At 41.4% G+C, this 18,550-nt stretch overlaps 1 protein-coding gene across 32 annotated transcripts in view; it reads right to left on the bottom strand.

Annotated features, from left to right (window-relative positions):
- The window catches only part of RBM12 (RNA binding motif protein 12), a 38,764-nt gene extending 23,370 nt beyond the window's left edge, over positions 1–15,394 (bottom strand). For 2 of the 32 annotated variants that reach the window (XM_063659181.1, XM_054466557.2), the window contains exons 1-3: positions 15,178–15,345; positions 9,345–9,429; positions 5,657–5,799 (exon numbers count right to left, since the gene is read on the bottom strand). Coding sequence is in view for 6 of the 32 variants with exons in the window: in XM_054466551.2 (XP_054322526.1) it covers positions 2,973–5,777 (2,805 nt within the window). In the remaining 26 variants the exon portion in view is untranslated. Of the gene's footprint in view, positions 1–2,471; positions 5,800–9,344; positions 9,430–15,177 lie in introns of those variants that run through there. The other 30 variants (XM_054466572.2, XM_054466558.2, XM_063659182.1 and 27 more) reach the window with 29 other exon arrangements.
- Positions 15,395–18,550: the final 3,156 nt, after the last annotated feature.

Consider the following 18,550-nt stretch of genomic DNA (forward strand, 5'->3'; position numbering starts at 1 on the left):
GCTTTGACAACTTGGAGTACAAAGCTAGGAACTACATTTCACTTAACACTGTTTCATTTTTTAAAAAGCCACTAATAATAATTGTACATCCAAACTACTGTGTAAACACAGAACACACCTCCAAATTATGCTTGTGAACTAAATGTTTCACTAAAGTTCAAAAAAGTTTACAAATTTGCTTATTTATGACATACATTTGTAGATTTCTCTAATCCTTTAAATCAAAAGAAAAATCAACACCAATAAAAAAAATCAGCAGAAGGGAGAGGAAAAAAAATTAAATCTAATGGAAAATATTCTCTTCCATTAATGTCAGAATCACCAAAAACAGACAATAAAATTTACACATAAAATTGAAAATATCATGATAGTGTTTACAAATGCACACAACTTTGAGCAAAGCTTTACAAATCCTTCATACCATACAAAGCAAATGAGAAAATAATGTCAATTCATTTCTGCCCCAAACCTAGTTCTTAGGAGAAAATTCGCAGGAAGAGAGGTATGAGTAGTTTCACAGAATACATTTTCAATAATTTTTTAAAAACTGAAACTCCAATGCCCAGAACAAGATAAACAGTATCCTTAGCAGTTAGCACTGTTAATAAGTCTCAGATACACAAAAATCAAGTTCCAGAGGGCAAAGCATTTAATTACAGTCCACAACGAGCACTGTTGTGATTCATATAAAACATAGTTCTCTCCAATTTCTACACAAACCGCTCTTTTCTTAATTTATTTAATTAGATGAACAATGAAATCGTTTTCCTTTTCAGCATTTATCTAAGATGTAGAAATAACAAAGTAGTTGCAATAAAGTGTATGAAATATTTAATAAGAATGTACGAACATATAACCAAAATAAATTGTGAAAAAAGATAAAACACTTTCATCTTCAAACAACCCATTTTTCTAAAATGAAAATAGCTTTCCAATGGAGAAAATATCTGTGGTTGAAATACAACTCTCAAGCAGTGCTGAAGTTTTTTGCATTGTCTTTGGAATGAGAAATGATTACTTAACATTAACTTAAATTAAACAGCATATACAAATGTTATATTGCTTTTGAAATTGAGGAGGCAGTATCTAGTGATCTGTCAAAGCAAATTTGTATTCATGAATTATCAAAAGATCCACAACACAGTCACCTCTTCTGAGTCTAAACAATCCTTCTCTTAAACAAAAATCCTGTACTGTCAATCCTCTAAGACTAGTGATAAAAAGCCTTTTCAAATCTTATCAAATGAAACTGTTGCCACTCTTAAATCTAAATTACACAACCGCTGTAATTCAGTGTCCCACTGACTCACAACACCAAAAAGGCACTGTATATATATATTTTAATAGGAAATACTTATTTTAAAAGACTGACCCCTTTGTAAGTACACTGATTTGTAGGAAATGTTGGGGATGTTTCAAACGAAGACAAAGGGGCCATGTAAAAGATAAAATTTGGTTTTAATGATCTCTCGTCTCTCTCTCCTTCTGTATTGTTTATAATGTGACACATTTTCAGAGCACTGACTAGGGAAAGTAACCATAATTAGAGCCTTTTATGACAGTGAGAAAATTTGTTTTTCATATCATCTCACCTATCTCCCCTTCTGTACTGTTTATAATATAATGTGACACATCTTCAGAGCACTGACTAGGGAAATCATAATTAGAGCCTTGTAAGGCAAGTGTTTTCATGACAAGAACACTTACCAACCAGAACTCATGTGGTCCTCCTGCCTTAGTGTCCTGAATACCAAAGAAAAGAGTATGAAAGGGTCAAGAATCTCAATTTTCTCCCCTCTGGCGGCTGCACTTGCACTCTGTATGAAGACTTTTAGTAAACAGGCTCCTGATCGAACAACTATGCCAAAAAGCCTCCAAATAACAGGACTAACACGTTATCAATCTATGAACCAGCATACGGATCTTTTATTCTATACTACTACTGCTAACAAAGATAATTTCAACTTCAGTTTTAAAAACCTAGATATAACGCTTTCTTATGAATGGGCCCCTCTTTGTTTAAAGGCCAAAATTTCACATAAATCGGGACAGGAGGAAATTGATACTACAATTAGTCCATCATGAAAAGGACTTCAAATCAAATATCTTAAACACATTATTAAAAGTGGTTTCTGGTTTTCGATACCATCCAAACAACATGAACAATTTTTAAACTGACTAACCTAAATCGTGGCGGTCAAACCAAAAAGGCTCTGGTAGATAAAGGACTCCATAGTTTATTTTTATGGCAAAAGTCTTATTCCACACAGTTTTAAGTGTGACATTAGAAATCAAAGTTTGAGGTTATAGCACAAACGAAGTGTGGACTTTTATATTTAGGGAAAAACCCCAACAAAACAGTTCTGCTCATTTACAAATGAGTCAATTAGACAAACAAAGCAGCAACTTCTGAAGCAGGACTGTCTATACAGCACGGACCCTTAAGAAGCAATAAAGGTACATACAATGAATCTGTATACAGAAATTTTATTCAATTTTAAAAGAAAATGAGGACTTTAGACAAAGCTTTACCCTATAACAAAGCAAATCTGTCCGGCTTTAAACCAAATTCTGAGAGTAGCCAACTTCTATTTTCAGCAGCTGGCAAGAGCACCCTCAATGAGTTCTACTGACATTTCTATTTTCTTCATCCCATATGGTATAAAACAAAACCAATCTAGACTCCTTGATAAGCTTTATGTGGTCATTTGAGTTTTACAAATGGTTTCTCTAATGGTATGCCAAAATCATTTATGTGTTCTCTCCAGATAGCTTTACTGTAACATACAGCAATGTTTATCCTGGTGAGTGAGTCTTCTGTAAACAGTCAACCAATGCTCTATGTTATGGAAACCAAGCTATATGCAATTGAAACAATCCATAGGTTCTAACCTGGAAATACTAGGAAAACAATCTGGATGCATTAATCACAGCAATATGAAGATCTACCCTATAAAGAATGATGTGAATGGCTACCCTAATACAAGTTTTACTTTTCTTGAACCTATAGGCCTGTCATTTAAGTCAATGACAGCAGCTGTGGCTTCATCCCGAGACTCAAAGGCCACCATGGCTTCACCTGTGGGCATACCTTTTTCATTGTATTTTAAACACACTGAGCCTGGGATTACTTGATAGCCATAAAAGAAATCTAAAATCTCATCAATAGACACAGTAAAGGGCATGTTCTGCACTTTAATTACTGTCGGTCCTGGTTTTCCAGAACTAGATGCAAAGCCAGGGGGACCACCAATATGGATTGGGCCAGGGCCGGGGCCGGGGCCAGGGCCGGGGCCAGGCCCAAAAGCTGGTGGCCCACCCAAATGCCCAGGGGCACTTCCAAGACCAGGAGGGCCACTTCCAAACCCCGGGGGACCGCCTAAGCTACCAGGGCCATTTCCAAAATTCTGAGGGCCCCCTCCAAATCCCGATGGCCCACTTAAATTGTTTGGTCCACCTCCAAAACCCGGAACATCCAGTCCTAGACCAGGCAAACCACTGTTTCCAACTGAAGGCATACCAGGCCTAGCATCACCAAAGGCCCCGCCTCCTAATCCTGGAGGAGGGATTGGTGGCCCAAAGGCATTTGATCCACCAAAATTACCAGGAAAGTTAAATGGAGGCCCATTGTTGGCTTCCTTTGATCCTACAGTCAGGAAGGCATGCTCTTCACCTCCTGCACTAGGTATTCCTGCACTGGGCATTCCCGCACCAGGCAGTCCTGCACTGGTTATTGCTGAACCAGGCAGTCCTGTACTGGGCAGGCCCGCACCGGGAAGTCCTGCACTGGGCAGTCCCACACCGGGCAGTCCCGCATTGGGCATTCCTGGAACTGCAGGATTACCTGGCACAGGCATCTTTAATCCCTTTTTTCCTTGGGCAGGGGGATTTTTCTCAATCTCTCTCATATCTTCTAGGGTAACTACATGAACAAAAGCTTCTCTCCCATTAAGTTTTTTACGGTGTAAGCGTTCAGACTTACGTGCATCATCTTCATTTTTAAACTGAACCAATGCCTGTCCTAGACCTTGCCCATTGTTATCAACAAGAACATGTACAGCATTTTCATCCACTGGGATTCCTTCTAGGAACTGAAGAACATCCATCTTTGTAATGCTGAATGGAATATTTGTTATGTGGGCACAGACTTTGGCAGAGTTGACATCCCCCTCTGGATTTAGTATCATTTCCCTCTGGTCATAGCTGAAGTTCTGCAGTCTTTTTCGAATCATATCTATCTTTTCTAGCATACCTTTCTTAGTAATTGGATGAACTTGAATAAAGCGATTGCCCATGTACTGTTTATGACGACACAGAGCAGCCTTATAGTCAGCCTCATTTCTGAACTCTACAAAGCCTTCGCCAGTTGCTTTCCCATTGGGTCCATAAGCTATATAAATACTATCTTCCACAATATCCAGCTTTTTAAAAAAATCAATGACATGTTTGTTTTCTGCTTCAAATGGTAGCCCTTTCAAGTAAACACAAAAACCAGCCTCATGTGGTGATCTTGACCTTGATCTTTTCTGCCCACTGGGCGATTTTGACCTGGGAAGTGTCTGAGGAGGGGGATGAGTTTGTCCAGAAGGTCCCATATTTTGCTTAAAAGTGATATGGCCTCCAGCAGCTACCCACTGTCTTTCTGTGGCAGGGCTAACTTCCACATAGCGTTGAATCATCAGCATTCTGTTTCGTTTCAAAGCTTCAAATGTATCTTGAGGGGAGAGAAACTTAACCAATCCATTCCCATTATTTCGACCTACATGATCTTTCAACAAATGCACTGCATCAACACGGAGCCCATGGAAAAAATCTCTGACATCATTTTCCATTGCAGAAAAGGGCATTCCATGCACACTGACATACAGATCATCAGGGTTGATGGGGAGTGGCTTCACACTGCTCTGAGAGTTCATCTGGATAGGGTTAACAGGATTCAACGGACCAAGAAACATAGGATTCAGGTTATTGTTCAAATTCATAGGTGCTCCAGAGCCATTCATTCCAGCAGGTAGAGGTGCCACAGGTGGCGGATTCAAGGGTGGCATGCCTGACATGGGTGGCAGTGGGGTCATGGGTGGCACAGAAGGAACTGGGGGAATCGGGGGCACAGGAGGCACAGGAGGCAATGTAGGTACTGGAGGAGGAACTGGAATTGGGGGAATGGATGGCATTGGTGGCAGAGATGGCATTGCTGGAATTGGAGGAATTGGTGGCGGCGGGACTGTGTTCATTGGAGAGGCTGTGCTTGGAACGGTTGAGCTAAACGTTGGGCTCCCAAAGGAAGCCCCCATATTTGGAGGAGCTGTTCCTACGCTGGCTGTGGAAAATGTCTGTATGTTTTTGTTGCTTTCATGAACAGAAGTGGTGGCAGTAACTACACTGGGTGAAGGATTATTAAAGTTGGATACTGTTGTGGGCAAGTTTACCCTGCCACTCATTCCTGAGCTAGGTGGTGGTCCTGATCTACTGGCATTTGCTGGTGGTATATCTAAGTTGGCAGTTTCAAAACGCCTACGACTCAGTTCAATCATATTCTGCATTTCCGTTTTACTACTCAACAATAGTGTTACTTTTGACCCTTTAATTGTACCACCTGTGCGCATCATACCAAGCCTTGCATCTTCATCAGTGGCAAAAACGATGAAAGCCTCACCCAGTTCACCCCCTACAATATGCACGCCCCCATCAGGAATGGTCAATCCAGAGAAGAAGTGGCGAATGTCCATGGTCCCCGCCACAATTGGGAGACCTTGCAAACGGATGACCACAGCCATGCTGCGCTGAAACCACACACACCTGCAGATGAGAAAAGGCAACGGCCAGGTCAGACTCCTGTTTATCACACCAAGTTTTTAGTTACAAGAATGACCAGCTACCATATTAGGCCCTCAAATATTCCCTCAAGCTATCACAGGCAATGTCTTTAATTTAGATATTCTAAAAACTGAACATTACGTGCCATTTACAATGTAAAACGTAGACAATTTCAACTTCCAGAAGGCATTAATTTTGGAAACAGTTCAGTCCCAAGACTCAAAAAGTTCAAAAAACAACTGTAGGACAGTGAAATACATATACATCATTCAGACCACTAATCATTCAGTAAGATTTAAAAGAAATGTCTAAGTCAAATCAGGAAACAAAGTTTAACAATCTATAGGGAAAAAACATGCAAAGAATATATCAAAGTTAGTATTTAAAACTGGCTTAGCATCTTCCCTATATACTTGATAATTTCATAGAATTATCAAGAGTGTGATTTTATAGAGCTCAGTCTCAAAATCCAACAGAAGCAAAAAACTAGAATACTAATGAATTGTAAATAATACTTAAGACTAAAAGTAGATTCAAGTCTTAAATGAGAACTGGATCCATTATTCATCCTAAAACTTTTCAATCTGCCTTGTAGATTACAAAAAACTACATATGGAATTATTTACTATAAACAAGGTTAAGACATACTAAGAAGCCAAAAGAACTACTGAATAGGACAGCCAAAATCTGAGTTACCTTGATTCATTACCCCCAAAAGTAGAACCTGGTTATAGTTCTATTCACTGTGACTATTTTAATTAAAACTCAGGTCCAATGACTCATAACCAAATCCTCTATTTAATAAAATTTTTTAAAGTATTATTTTCCCCTAGGAGAGGGCTGACAATAAAAATATTTTTTGTTTTTGTTTTAGAACCAGAGTGTGAATTACTCAGTGGTTGTTACAGTCTTGGACCTACCCAACTCCTGTAGGATCTCTGTGATCTCCTTAGATCATGCCTGTTTTGACGTAATCAAAAAAGAAATGTTCCCCTCAAATTTCAGTATTTCAGTTCTAAAGGCTTCTAAGAGCAAATCCAAAGGCAGCCCTTTGGAAAGTGACACAAATCGAATTATTGGGCCTGGGAAACATACTACTTTGAAATTAAGGTGGTCAACAACATAAGGGGTTTTCCAACCCATCTGAAAAGTCAACTTTTATTTATTTATTTTGAGACAGAGTTTCGCTCTTGTAGCCCAGGCTGGAGTGCAATGGCACGATCTCGGCTCACCGCAACCTCCACCTCCCAGGTTCAAGTAATTCTCCTGCCTCAGCCTCCCGAGTAGCTGGGATTACAGGCATGCGCCACCATGCCTGGCTAAATGTTTGTATTTAGGGGAGATGGGATTTCACCTGACCTCAGGTGATCCACCCTCCTCAGTCTTCCAAAGTGCTGGGATTACAGGCGTGAGCCACTGCCCCCCGCCTGAAAAGTCAACTTTTAAATATAGGCCCATAAAATCAGCTCATGACCCTCAGAAAGGTTATAAATTAATGAAGAGATTTGGTTTTACCACTTCTCAAGAACATTAGAAGGGGCAAGATTTTCTACTATAAGCTCTAAGAATTCTGTAACTTCAATGTCAAATATTATATAAATACTAATTCAATGCAACAAAATCTGTAATTATATCTCAATATTACAACTGCCGTATACAAACAAGAAACAAACTGCTTGGCTTTGACAGTTTTCTCACAGACACATACACAAAAATAAAAAGCCACCTTCAAATTTAATCCAGAAAAATGGACTAGCAAACAGAAAATGCTTTTTGTGAGGCCATTATAAAGCACTAGAAATTTGGGAAGTGTGGGGAAGCTTTTCATTTACAAACTTAGAGTCAACAAGAAAAATTAACGCTAAAAAACATCACACCAACAGTCTCTTTTCTCATTTACTATTTAGCAGCGTATAAGGAGGTTCATCAAGCAGTTTCCAAGTCATTAAATCAAATTCACATTCCTTGCTCAATCTAGAATATGTGGCTGTATGCAAAATGTGATAGCATTTCCTGTTCAACTTCAAAAAACGGTTAATCACTTTGTATAGGGGAAACATCATGGACAATCCAGGTACTCAAAACAACTTGAGAGAGAGAGAGAGACTAGTTTGCACTGGGACAATCAAACAGGAACTTGATATAGTCCCAAGAACACAAAAATTAAACACAGGGCTAACGTGACATACACAGTTAAGTCTTCAAGCCATTTTCTGTTAAGAGCAGGGATTTACTGAAAGTTTGTACAAGGTACACATGAGAATATGCTATTGAAAATCTGCCTCAGATTATCAGCTGGAAAGGGCTGAATATTAAACCAAAGTGGAATACAAGATTTATTCATAAAGCCATCTGATGAGGAAAATTGTTTCTAGCTTCCAAAAAATATGAAATAATATCTGCAGCCAGGTGCGGTGGCTCTTGTAATCCCAGCACTTTGGGAGGATGAGGTGGGTGGATCACTCGAGGTCAGGAGTTCAAGACCAGCCTGGCCAACAAACATAGTGAAATCCCGTCTCTACTAAAAATACAAAAAATTAGTTGGGCATGGTGGCAGGTGCCTGTAATCCCAGCTACTAGGGAGGCTGAGGCAGAAGAATCACTTGAACCTGGGAGGCGGAGATCGCACCATTGCACTCCAGCCTGGGCAACAAGAGCGAAACTCTGTCTCAAAAAAAAATAATAATAATAAAACAAAAATTTTAAAAAAATTTTAAAAAGTTATCTGCTGTTCTGTTACTAAGTAACTGACAGCTAAGTCATTTCAACCTAACTTGGGCCTATCTTAGTTACTTAAACAAGAGGGTTAGATTCCACTTGCTAAGGTTCCATTTAAAGTCTAAAATTTGTACTCTAAAACATGTGACCCATTATCTATACTTAAACTCTTAGGAAATATAAACAAACATATCAATAACAAGCATCTGTATTTGTAATTAGTCTAAAATGCTACTAAGGAATAAAACTTACTGCCTATCAGGAAAATTGCAAGATAAATAGATCCATATAAATGAAATTGACCCCCTAAAAGGAACAACTATTCAAAGCACCCAACTACCCCACCCCCATCCCTCAGATAAACTTGTAAAAAACCACACCGGCCTGGGCGGTGGCTCATGCCTATAATTCCAGCACTTTGGGAGGCCAAGGCAGGTGGATCACAAGGTCAGGAGTTCAAGACCAGCCTGGCCAAGAGGATAAAACCCCATCTCTACTAAAAATACAAAAAAATTAGCCGGGTGTGGTGGCAGGCGCCTGTAATCTCAGCTACTCAGGAGGCTGAGGCAGAGAAGTGCTTGAACCCAGGAGGCGGAGGCTGCAGTGAGCTGAGATGGCACCACTGCACTCCAGCCTGGGCAACAGAGTCTAGCCTGGGCAACAGAGCAAGACTCCGTCTCAAAACAAAAAACAAGCAAACAAAAACACACACACACACAATATAGTTGCTACACATATTTTCATATTTCTTAATAAGCTATCTCATTTTATTTTGCATAAAAACGAACTCTCTATTCAAAATCTCTTACCTGATAAAACAAGAGATGTATTTTCTTAACAAGAAGTAGAGGCCAAGTCAATCCTGTGGGCAACCAATTAAAACCAACTTTTAGACTGCAATAGAGAATAAACGGAGGCAAAAATCAATGCAGGAAACACAAAACAACACGCACAGGCCACACTGTACATTACGAAGGCGAGTCTGAAACCACCAGAGTACTTCATTAGAATGCATGAATGCATACCAAAAAAAAAAAAAAAAAAAAGACACCGTAACAAAATCCCGCACATGCTTTTTAGTTGGTATTGCTTTCAAATTTGAGTATCTCAAAATATTTATATATTTACATACATCAAGAGTGTCATAACTTAGCCCAATAACGAATCCATTGAAAATTAAGTCATAAAGCTCAGCTTCACAGCTAATTGCTTTGATCACTTTATAATTAAACCAGTCCAGAAAACTCCGTAACACAAGTCTATTTCCCTAGGTTCTCACCAAATTTGTGATGAAAAGGCACAAGTTCACACAATAACAATTCTTGGACAACTTAAGATAGCAATTCAAGGGTACTCATAGAAATTACTGCAATTATTCTTTCAATATATTTTATTTTGCACAAAATAGCATCCAACATCACAAAACAAATGAAGTATGAGTTCTTGCTATAAGGACTAATTCCACTGGAGCTCAAAATATTAACAAAATATTAAGGGAAAGCGTTTTTTCCTCTGACACCACAACAGTTCTCAAAAACTTGTAAAATTTTAAAAAATAAAATAAATAAAATAAAATTTAAAAACACCCTAAAAATGCCTGACATATTAAGAGTATACCCCAAAATAAAAACAGGTCACTCATCTTTCACTGTCATTTCTTCCAAACTGGTGAAGTTATTAACAAGTCACAAGCATATATGACCAAATGTCTAGACAACTATATTCAAAGGTCATTTTTTACTTTTTATTTTTTTTCAAAGGTCATGTTTTAATTCGGAGAGAGAAGAAATTTGCCACTGTTTAGTATTAAGATTACCTATGACTACTTTTCCAAATGATGCTCATCTTAAATTAATATCTTTCAAGACCAAAATACAACTAATGACCTTAATATTCATCAGCAAAAAGTAAAACATATTTCAAAAATTCTGTGTGATTTTCTAAAGGACAAACTATTCATCTTCTAGTCAACTACTCAAGTTGCTAAAGAACAGTGAGATGGTTTTGCCACAAAAAGCTATGCAAATATGTAATCAATACACTCAAAAGTCTAGAGCATTGTATTAATCTTTTACAAATTGTAGAAATCTAGCCTAAGTCTTTTTTTTTTTTTTTTTTTTTTTGAGACAGGGTATCGCTCTGTCACCCAGGCTAGAGTGCAGTGGCGCGATCTAGGCTCATTAGGCTCATTGCAACCCCCGCGTCCCTGGGTTCAAGCTATTCTCATGCCTTAGCCTCTGGAGCAGCTGGGACTACAGGCGTGCGTCACCACCCGCAGCTTACTTTTGTATTTTTAGTAGAGACAGGGGTTTCATTATGTTACTCAGGCTGGTCTCTTAACTCCTCACCTCAAGTGATCCACCGGCCTCAGCCTCCCAAAGTGCTGAGATTACAGGTGTGAGCCACCACGCCTGGCCTAGCCTAAGTCTAAGGAGTTTAAAAATTCTTCATTTAAAAGCCATATCTAGTAGTTTAACAGGTCACAAAGGGAAATGTGAAACAGCTGCTTCAAGTAAAGCAATGAGCAAGAGCATGAAGTACTGCAACATTTATGTACAGGTTTGACTCCAGCAGCCACATAACAGGGTAACTTTCTAGTTTCTAGAACTTGTAATAAACATCTGATCCCTACTGGAGATTCCAATTCAAAAGGTCAGGTATGGGGCCAGGGCATATACCTGAATATAAGGTAAGAAGGTTCCTCTCAGCCTCTTCCCTTGCAAACTCAAAAGATACCGTATGTCCATCTTGAGAAGGACAAATCTGGGGTCAGCCAGTTAAGCTCAAAAGGAACTCACCAGGTCTACTCTCAAAAATTTCTAAAAGGTTACCAGAAATTACCTTTAAAAGGAAGAAATTTCTCATTCCACAAGGCAAGGCTGAAAGGCCCAGCTGAATTTGACAAATGCCTAGTTCAAGTTTTATGTGTACAACTTAAAGCACAAAATCAATCCAGATAGAAATTTATGATTCTCTTCTATTTCAGCAAAGGGGAATACCCACCCCACCCCATACCAAGGAAAAATATGCAGAAAGTTGATGCTACAAGTCAGAACTTCACAACCCTTGGTATTATACCTCTTCAAAAGGGAAAGGTAAATGGAAATAGAACTGAAATGCTTTTGTGTTGACACCTCACTTTGTAAAAACCACAAGAATTTAATATAAGTGTCACTGTTTTCCAGGAAATTACTATTCCTGTATTCTAAATGTCAGCTAGCAACTGAATGCAGGATTTCAAAAATCCACGTCATTTACCTAAAGCTTTGCTGAACTTTAGAAGGATAAGACTAAAATAATAACTAAACAATAAAACATCTAAAATACATATTCTATCTATACATACAGCATAACGATAGGAAAGGAGAAAATAGGCCTGATTTGTCATTAAAGCCACTGATATACTTCAGAAGATCTAAAACAAGAAGCTGGCTTTAGTATGTCTTCCATTCATATTATCAGGAATTAGTCCTAACATAAAGGCTTGCTTCAACTTGAAAAAATACCAGATGCATGCACAAATCACAAGTATCTGCTACAAAAATTTAACATATTATGACAAGACAGACTTTCGTATTTACTAGCCATACTAATCACTTGGAATTTCAGAAAAAAATGACAACAAATCTCTTCATCAAGAAGTCAAGGCACAAACTAAAACGACTATTTTCACTCTTCATCTGGTAGTAAACATCCAAAAGTGAACTTTAACTTTGTTATCACTCTTTAATCAACAAGAACCAGGGTACAGCAGAGCTAGGTTCTTCAGATCCAAAAGAAACAATTAAACTCTCAAATGTTCACCTCAGAGATAAGCAACAGAGAACCAATCACAACGGGCACAATGCTAAAAACAGTATAATCACATTATAATAAATATTATGAAACAACCACAGTTTCAGCCACTTGATTTTGTTCCCCATTCCCAAATGGACCATATTTCAAAGTCTGGGATCACTCTTAATGAAAAAATTATTCTGACACTGATGGAGATGTATACTTTTTATAACGCATTACTCAATTTTTCCATTAACCTCCATTTTGTACTCAAAGGCAGCAAATCAGAAGACATTTCTAAATAAGATATTCCTCCTGTCAAAAATATTATGTTTCAATCCCCCCAAATGCCAACAAAAATGTTGCTACCTTCATTTTCACTTCAGAGCAAAATTATACTTCTAATCTAAACACATTCACTCTGTTTTTGAGTCTTAAAAGCTGGCTTTAAACTTAATTAAATTTTGTGCAAACCAAAAGGTATATGGGTGTGGTAGCAAAATCTGATAAAACTGTAGTTTAGATAAAATTATCTTTTCTGTTTAGTTGAAAACATTTAACAATATTCCTTTACTCCATGAACATTTACTATTAAGCACTTGTGGGCCAGACAAAAGATATAAAAGTGGACATCATCAGTCTCTGCATTTTAGGGAGGGACATCTAAAAGTATCTTTTGTTCAACCAACTACTGACACTTGGTTCTTCCTACAACATCTACAGAAGAAAACATACATTCACACAATGACAGTGTGGCTCTCTGCAAAATGGAGTAAAAACTATCAACACTGTCACTGGATTCCAGCACCTGGAACACACTGGCCCACAAAATCAAGTTTCACATCTAAAAATTGTACTAACAACTCCCGAACTCTCAATACTCAGTCATCAAAACATTTGACGTGTCAAAGAAGGTGAAAGAAGCCCAAAGAGTACTGGTATTAGCATGTAACAATACGTTGCAAATAACTACACAATTATTTCTAAAGCTTCACATTTTTCATCTAACAGATTTGAACATAAAGAAAATGAAAATTATACATTACAATCCGTAAGCAAAGTAATCAACATTTAATCGAGCATATATAAAAATGCATTCCCTGTTTCATTAAAAATCTGTCCAATAATATATACTAAGCACATCTTCATTGTCTGTTTTGTATAAACACGCCAAACATTTCACTTTCTTCATAAATTACCATAACGTTATTTGAACCACCTGTAACAGTTCTTCCCAACTTTTTATATTCTTTGAAAATGTCTGCACACACTTTCCACTAAATCCAGAAATCCTCCATTCTTATCAAAACTACCAAATTTCAAAAACAAGTACAACCAGTCTTGTATTGTAGTTCTATAATTTAAAAAACAAGGATTTCCCTATGTGTCCAGACTTGAGGGATTTTTCTCGACTGCAAATGCTCTGAGATGCATTAACAATATACACTAGTTAACAAGTTCCCAGACAATTCTTGTTGCTAAGACTGCATTTTGCAAAAATTACACCATTTCAAACCATTCAAGCAAGAAGCTCTAAAATACTGCAGTCACAAGCCTAGCCTCTCCCTTCAACAAACCTTCAGTTGCCATCACACTTTCTTCCTGTGGGTTATACTGATTCTATTCTTGAATAATATAAAACGGTCCCTACCAACTTCCTCAATTTATATTAGGTTATCTCTGAGAATCCTGGTGCCAAGGAGGGTTTTAGGGCCCAGAAATCTCTTAAAGTCTGCAATTCTCAGCATGACACCACGCAGATGAGTAAATAATGTTTAGCACTCAATACTGAGTAACCCTCACAAGAGCCCCTCAGATTTGTCACTATAAAGCACACGTTGGAGGCACACAAAAAGCCCGTACGTTTACAACCTAGCAGCTAAGCCTGCTGCACTGGCGTCCATCCCCGTCACTAACCTGTAGGTCCTCAAAGTCCCTCCCACCACCCAATTCACGTGGCTGCAAACTAATGCAGCCAAGCTTCAGAGAAACTCAATTAACTCTCCATCAAAAGCACCCACCCTCCGCAGCCCACTAGATCTCGTCCTCCTGAAATGCCAGAGGATCCTCTCCCGAGGGAGCCGTAAAAGTGCTGCTCACAGCAGCCCCTTCCCTACTGGGGGACCAAAGGCTTGTCATCTTACTACAATTCTCAGAGCCTCGGGAGGCGTACTCACCCCACCCCCTCACTTCCTAGCTTCAGACGCCGGCTTCTCAAAACTGCTACACCCTGGAGTAAAGCCCCTCCCAGCAATGGACCTCGGAGGCATTTCACTGCAACCCCCTCCACCTTCAGGCCACGAAGGAGGTCGGTTGAGACTTCCTTTGTGAACTCACAGGAGGGTACCGACTACAGCTTCCTCCCCACAGGTGTGACCCGGGTCCCCTTTTGCTGGTAGGCCACAAAGGCCTCCTTTCCATTTCGGGTCGAGGGAGTGTCCTCACTACGATTATCTCCCCACCTCCAGGCACAGAGATGTAATTATAACCTCTGCTTCATTGGGGGAAACAAGAAATCCTCCGTACTCGGGATGTAGGCGTGCTTTTACTGCAGTCCCGGTTAGCTCGCAGGCCGCTGAGCCAGCCAGCTCTGGCCTGCCCCCTCTCAGACCACGGGGGCGTCCTCGCTATGGCCTCGTCCCCACTTCGGTACGCAGGCTCATCCTCTCTTGCGTCCTCCCTGCATCCTCTCAGATCTCAGAGACCTAAGTGGCATCCCACTCCCCCTGCAGCCCTGCCTCGACCCTTTGTGTGGGGCGCTAGTTGCCGCGGGCTCGAAGGCCTCCGAAGGCCCCGCCCCGGGCCACCAAGGGGCACCACGAGCCCCGCACAGCCCCGCTCGTTCAGGGGCTGCGGGAGTCTTACCGGGGAAAGCTGCGCGGCACCAGAACCCAGACCCCGAATTACCCCCCGCGCGAGTGCCTCCGCCCCGCGGCCGACAGCCCCAGCCCGAACGGCTTCCCGGAGCCCAACGCAGCAACCACCTCCTTCGCCGCTTCACAAAATGGCCGTCGGCCCGCTCAGCGGCTCCGCGTTCCAGAAGGGGGCGGAACGGCGTGGTTGACGTCAAGGGGCCGCGCAAGCGCGCTGACGGTCTCGGGCGATCTCCCGGAAGTTACTGGGTTTTGTGCTAAGAGGGGGATATTCAGTCCCTGTTTGCGACTGTTTGCGCACAGGACCGACCTTGGGCTAGTGGCCCTGCCGGGTGGGCTGGGTATGAGTGTCCAGCTTGGCCCTTCACTGCAAGACTTTGTGCAAATTGCTTCACGTCTTCCAGTTTCCGCGGAAGCTGCAAATTGTGCTTACCTCTAAGTTTTTTGAGGATTAAATGGACCACAGCGTGGTGGCTAGTTATTATATCCTGACAAAACAGCCAAAACCTGATTCTTTTTTCCCATTTAAGAGTTTATACAGGCCGGCGGCCGGGCGCGGTGGCTCACTCCTGTAATCCCAGCACTTTGGGAGGCCGAGGCGGGCGGATCACGAGGTCGGGAGATCGCGACCATCCTGGCTAACACGGTGAAACCCCGTCTCTTCTAAAAAATACAAAAAATTAGCCGGGCGTGGTGGCGGGCGCCTGTAGTCTCAGCTACTCGGGAGGCTGAGGCAGGAGAATAGCGTGAACCCGGGAGGTGGAGCTTGCAGTGAGCCGAGATTGCGCCACTGCACTCCGGCCTAGGCGAAAGAGCAAGACTCCGTCTCAAAAAAAAAAAAAAAAAAAAAGAGTTTATACAGGCCGAGCGCGGTGGCTCACGCCTATAATCGCAGCACTTTGGGAGTCCAAGAAGGGCGGATCATGAGGTCAGGAGTTCGAGACCGGTCTGGCCAACAAGGCAAAACCCAGTCTCTACTAAAAATACAAAAACTATCCGGGTGTGGTGGCGGTGCTTGTGGTCCCAGCTACTTGGGAGGCTGAGGCAGGAGAATCGCTTGAACCCGGGAGCTGGAGGTTGCAGTGAGCCCAGATGGCGCCATTGCACTCCACCCTGGATGACAAAAGCGAAACTTCGTCTCAGAAAAAGAACAAAAAAAGTTTTAATCTAGGGCAGGGCGCAGTGGCTCACGCCTGTAATCCCAGTATTTTGGGAAGCCGAGGCGGGCGGATTACCTGAGGTCAGGAGTTCAAGACCAGCAGGGCCAACATGGCAAAACCTCGTCTCTACTAAAAATACAAACATTAGCTGGGCGTGGTGGCTGGCGCCTGTGGTCCCAGCTACCTGGGTGGCTGAGGCAGGAGAATCGCCTGAATCCGGGAGGTGGCGGTTGCAGTGAGCCAAGATAACGCCATAGCACTCCAGCCTAGGCGAGAGAGAGAGATTCCGTCTCAAAAAAAAAAAAAAAAAAAAAAATTCAATCCATCGTGACCCCTCCACAGCTTCACTATAGTATTATTTTATTATAGAAAAAGGTATTCTCTGGCTGGGCGTGGTGGCTCACGCCTGTAATCCCAGCACTTTGGGAAGCCGAGGTGGGAGGATCATGAGGTCAGGAGATGGAGACCATCAGGAGAGCGAGACTACATCTCAAAAAAAAAAAAAGCAAGCTATTTTCAAGCTGCTTTGGTCCTAGCCCCCCGAACTTCATGCCCCTGCTAATTAAAAGCTGGATGTGGTGGCTTAAGTCTGTAGTCCTAGCTACTTGGGAGTTAGAGGCAGGAGGATCCCTTGAGCCCAGGAGTCCGAGGCTGCAGTGAGCTATGATTGCACCACTGCACTTTAGCTCAGGTGACAAGAGCAAGACCCTATCACTTAAAAAAGAGAAAAAAAAAGGTTGAAATTATCACAATTCCAACAACCTTTTGGGATTTCTATGGCAGACTGGACTGGTGCTAGCCCAGTATGCCAAAAACAGCAAGTTGGAAAACCAGGCCACACTGTTAAACTAAACTACTATGCTTTATAGGTTTTTATAGGTTTGCTCTGTGTAGGTAAAACATAGTCCATTAAAAACAAAACCTACTAAATGCAATGTAGCATCCAGGGTTGGATCCTGGAACAGAAAAAAGACATTAGGAAAACTGGTGAAAGGTGAATAAAATCTGAAGTTTAGGCCGGGCATAGTGCCTCACGCCTGTAATCCCAGGGAGGCCAAGAGGCAAGAGGATTGCTTCAAGACCAGCCTGAGCAACACAGGCCCAGTCTCTATAAAAAATTTTTAAAACAATAATTTTAGAAAATCACGTTTCATTAATACTAATATACCAATGTTAACTTCTAAGTTTTGACAAATGTACCATAGTTTTCTTTTGTTGTTTTGTTTGTTCTTTTTGAGACAGAGTCTCACTCTGTCGTCTAGGCTGGAGTGCAGTGCCACGATCTCAGCTCAATGCAACCTCCACCTCCCAGGTTCAAGCAATTCTCCTGCCTCAGCCTCCCAAGTAGCTGGGACTACAGGTGCGTGACACCACGCCCGACTAATTTTTTGTATTTTTAGTAGAGACGGGGGTTTCACCGTGTTAGCCAGGATGGTCTCCATCTCCTGACCTCGTGATCCACCTCCCTCGGCCTCCCAAAGTGCTGGGATTACAGGCATGAGTCACCGCGCCTGTCCTTGTTTTTTGAGACGGAGTCTTGCTCTGTTGCTTAGGCTGGAGTGTGGTGGCACCATCTCGGCTCACTGCTACCTCTGCCTCCAGGGTTCAAGCTATTCTTGTGCCTCAGCCTCCCAAGTGGCTGGGATTACAGGCACCCACCACCATGCCCAGCTAATTTTTGTGTTTTTAGTAGAGACAGGGTTTCGCCATGTTGGCCAGGCTGGTCTCAAACTCCTGACCTCACGTGATCTGCCTACCTCAGCCTCCCAAAGTTCTGGGATTACAGGCATGAGCCACAGCACCCAGCCTATTGTTGTTTTTGAGACAGGGTCTCACTCTGTCACTCAGGCTTGAATACAGTGGTGCGATCAAGGCTCACTGCAGCCTTGATCTCACGGGCTGAAGCGATCCTCCCACCTCAGCCTCCCAAATAGCTTAGACTACAGGTGGGCACCACCACACCTAGATAATTTTTGTATTTTTTTGTAGAGTAAAGGTTTTGCCATGTTGCCCAGGCTAGTCTTGAATTCCTGAGCTCAAGCAATCCATCCACCTTGGCCTCCCAAAGTACTGAGATTACAGGTGTGACCCACCACACCCAGCCAAATTAGCACAGTTTTATGTAAGACTTTTTAATTAGAGGAAAACTGGTAATAGATCTACAACTCTACTATCTTTGCAACTTTTCAGTAAATGTAAAATTAT

This window comes from Pongo pygmaeus, chromosome 21 (genome assembly GCF_028885625.2).
Source record: "Pongo pygmaeus isolate AG05252 chromosome 21, NHGRI_mPonPyg2-v2.0_pri, whole genome shotgun sequence".
Lineage (NCBI taxonomy): Eukaryota > Metazoa > Chordata > Mammalia > Primates > Hominidae > Pongo > Pongo pygmaeus.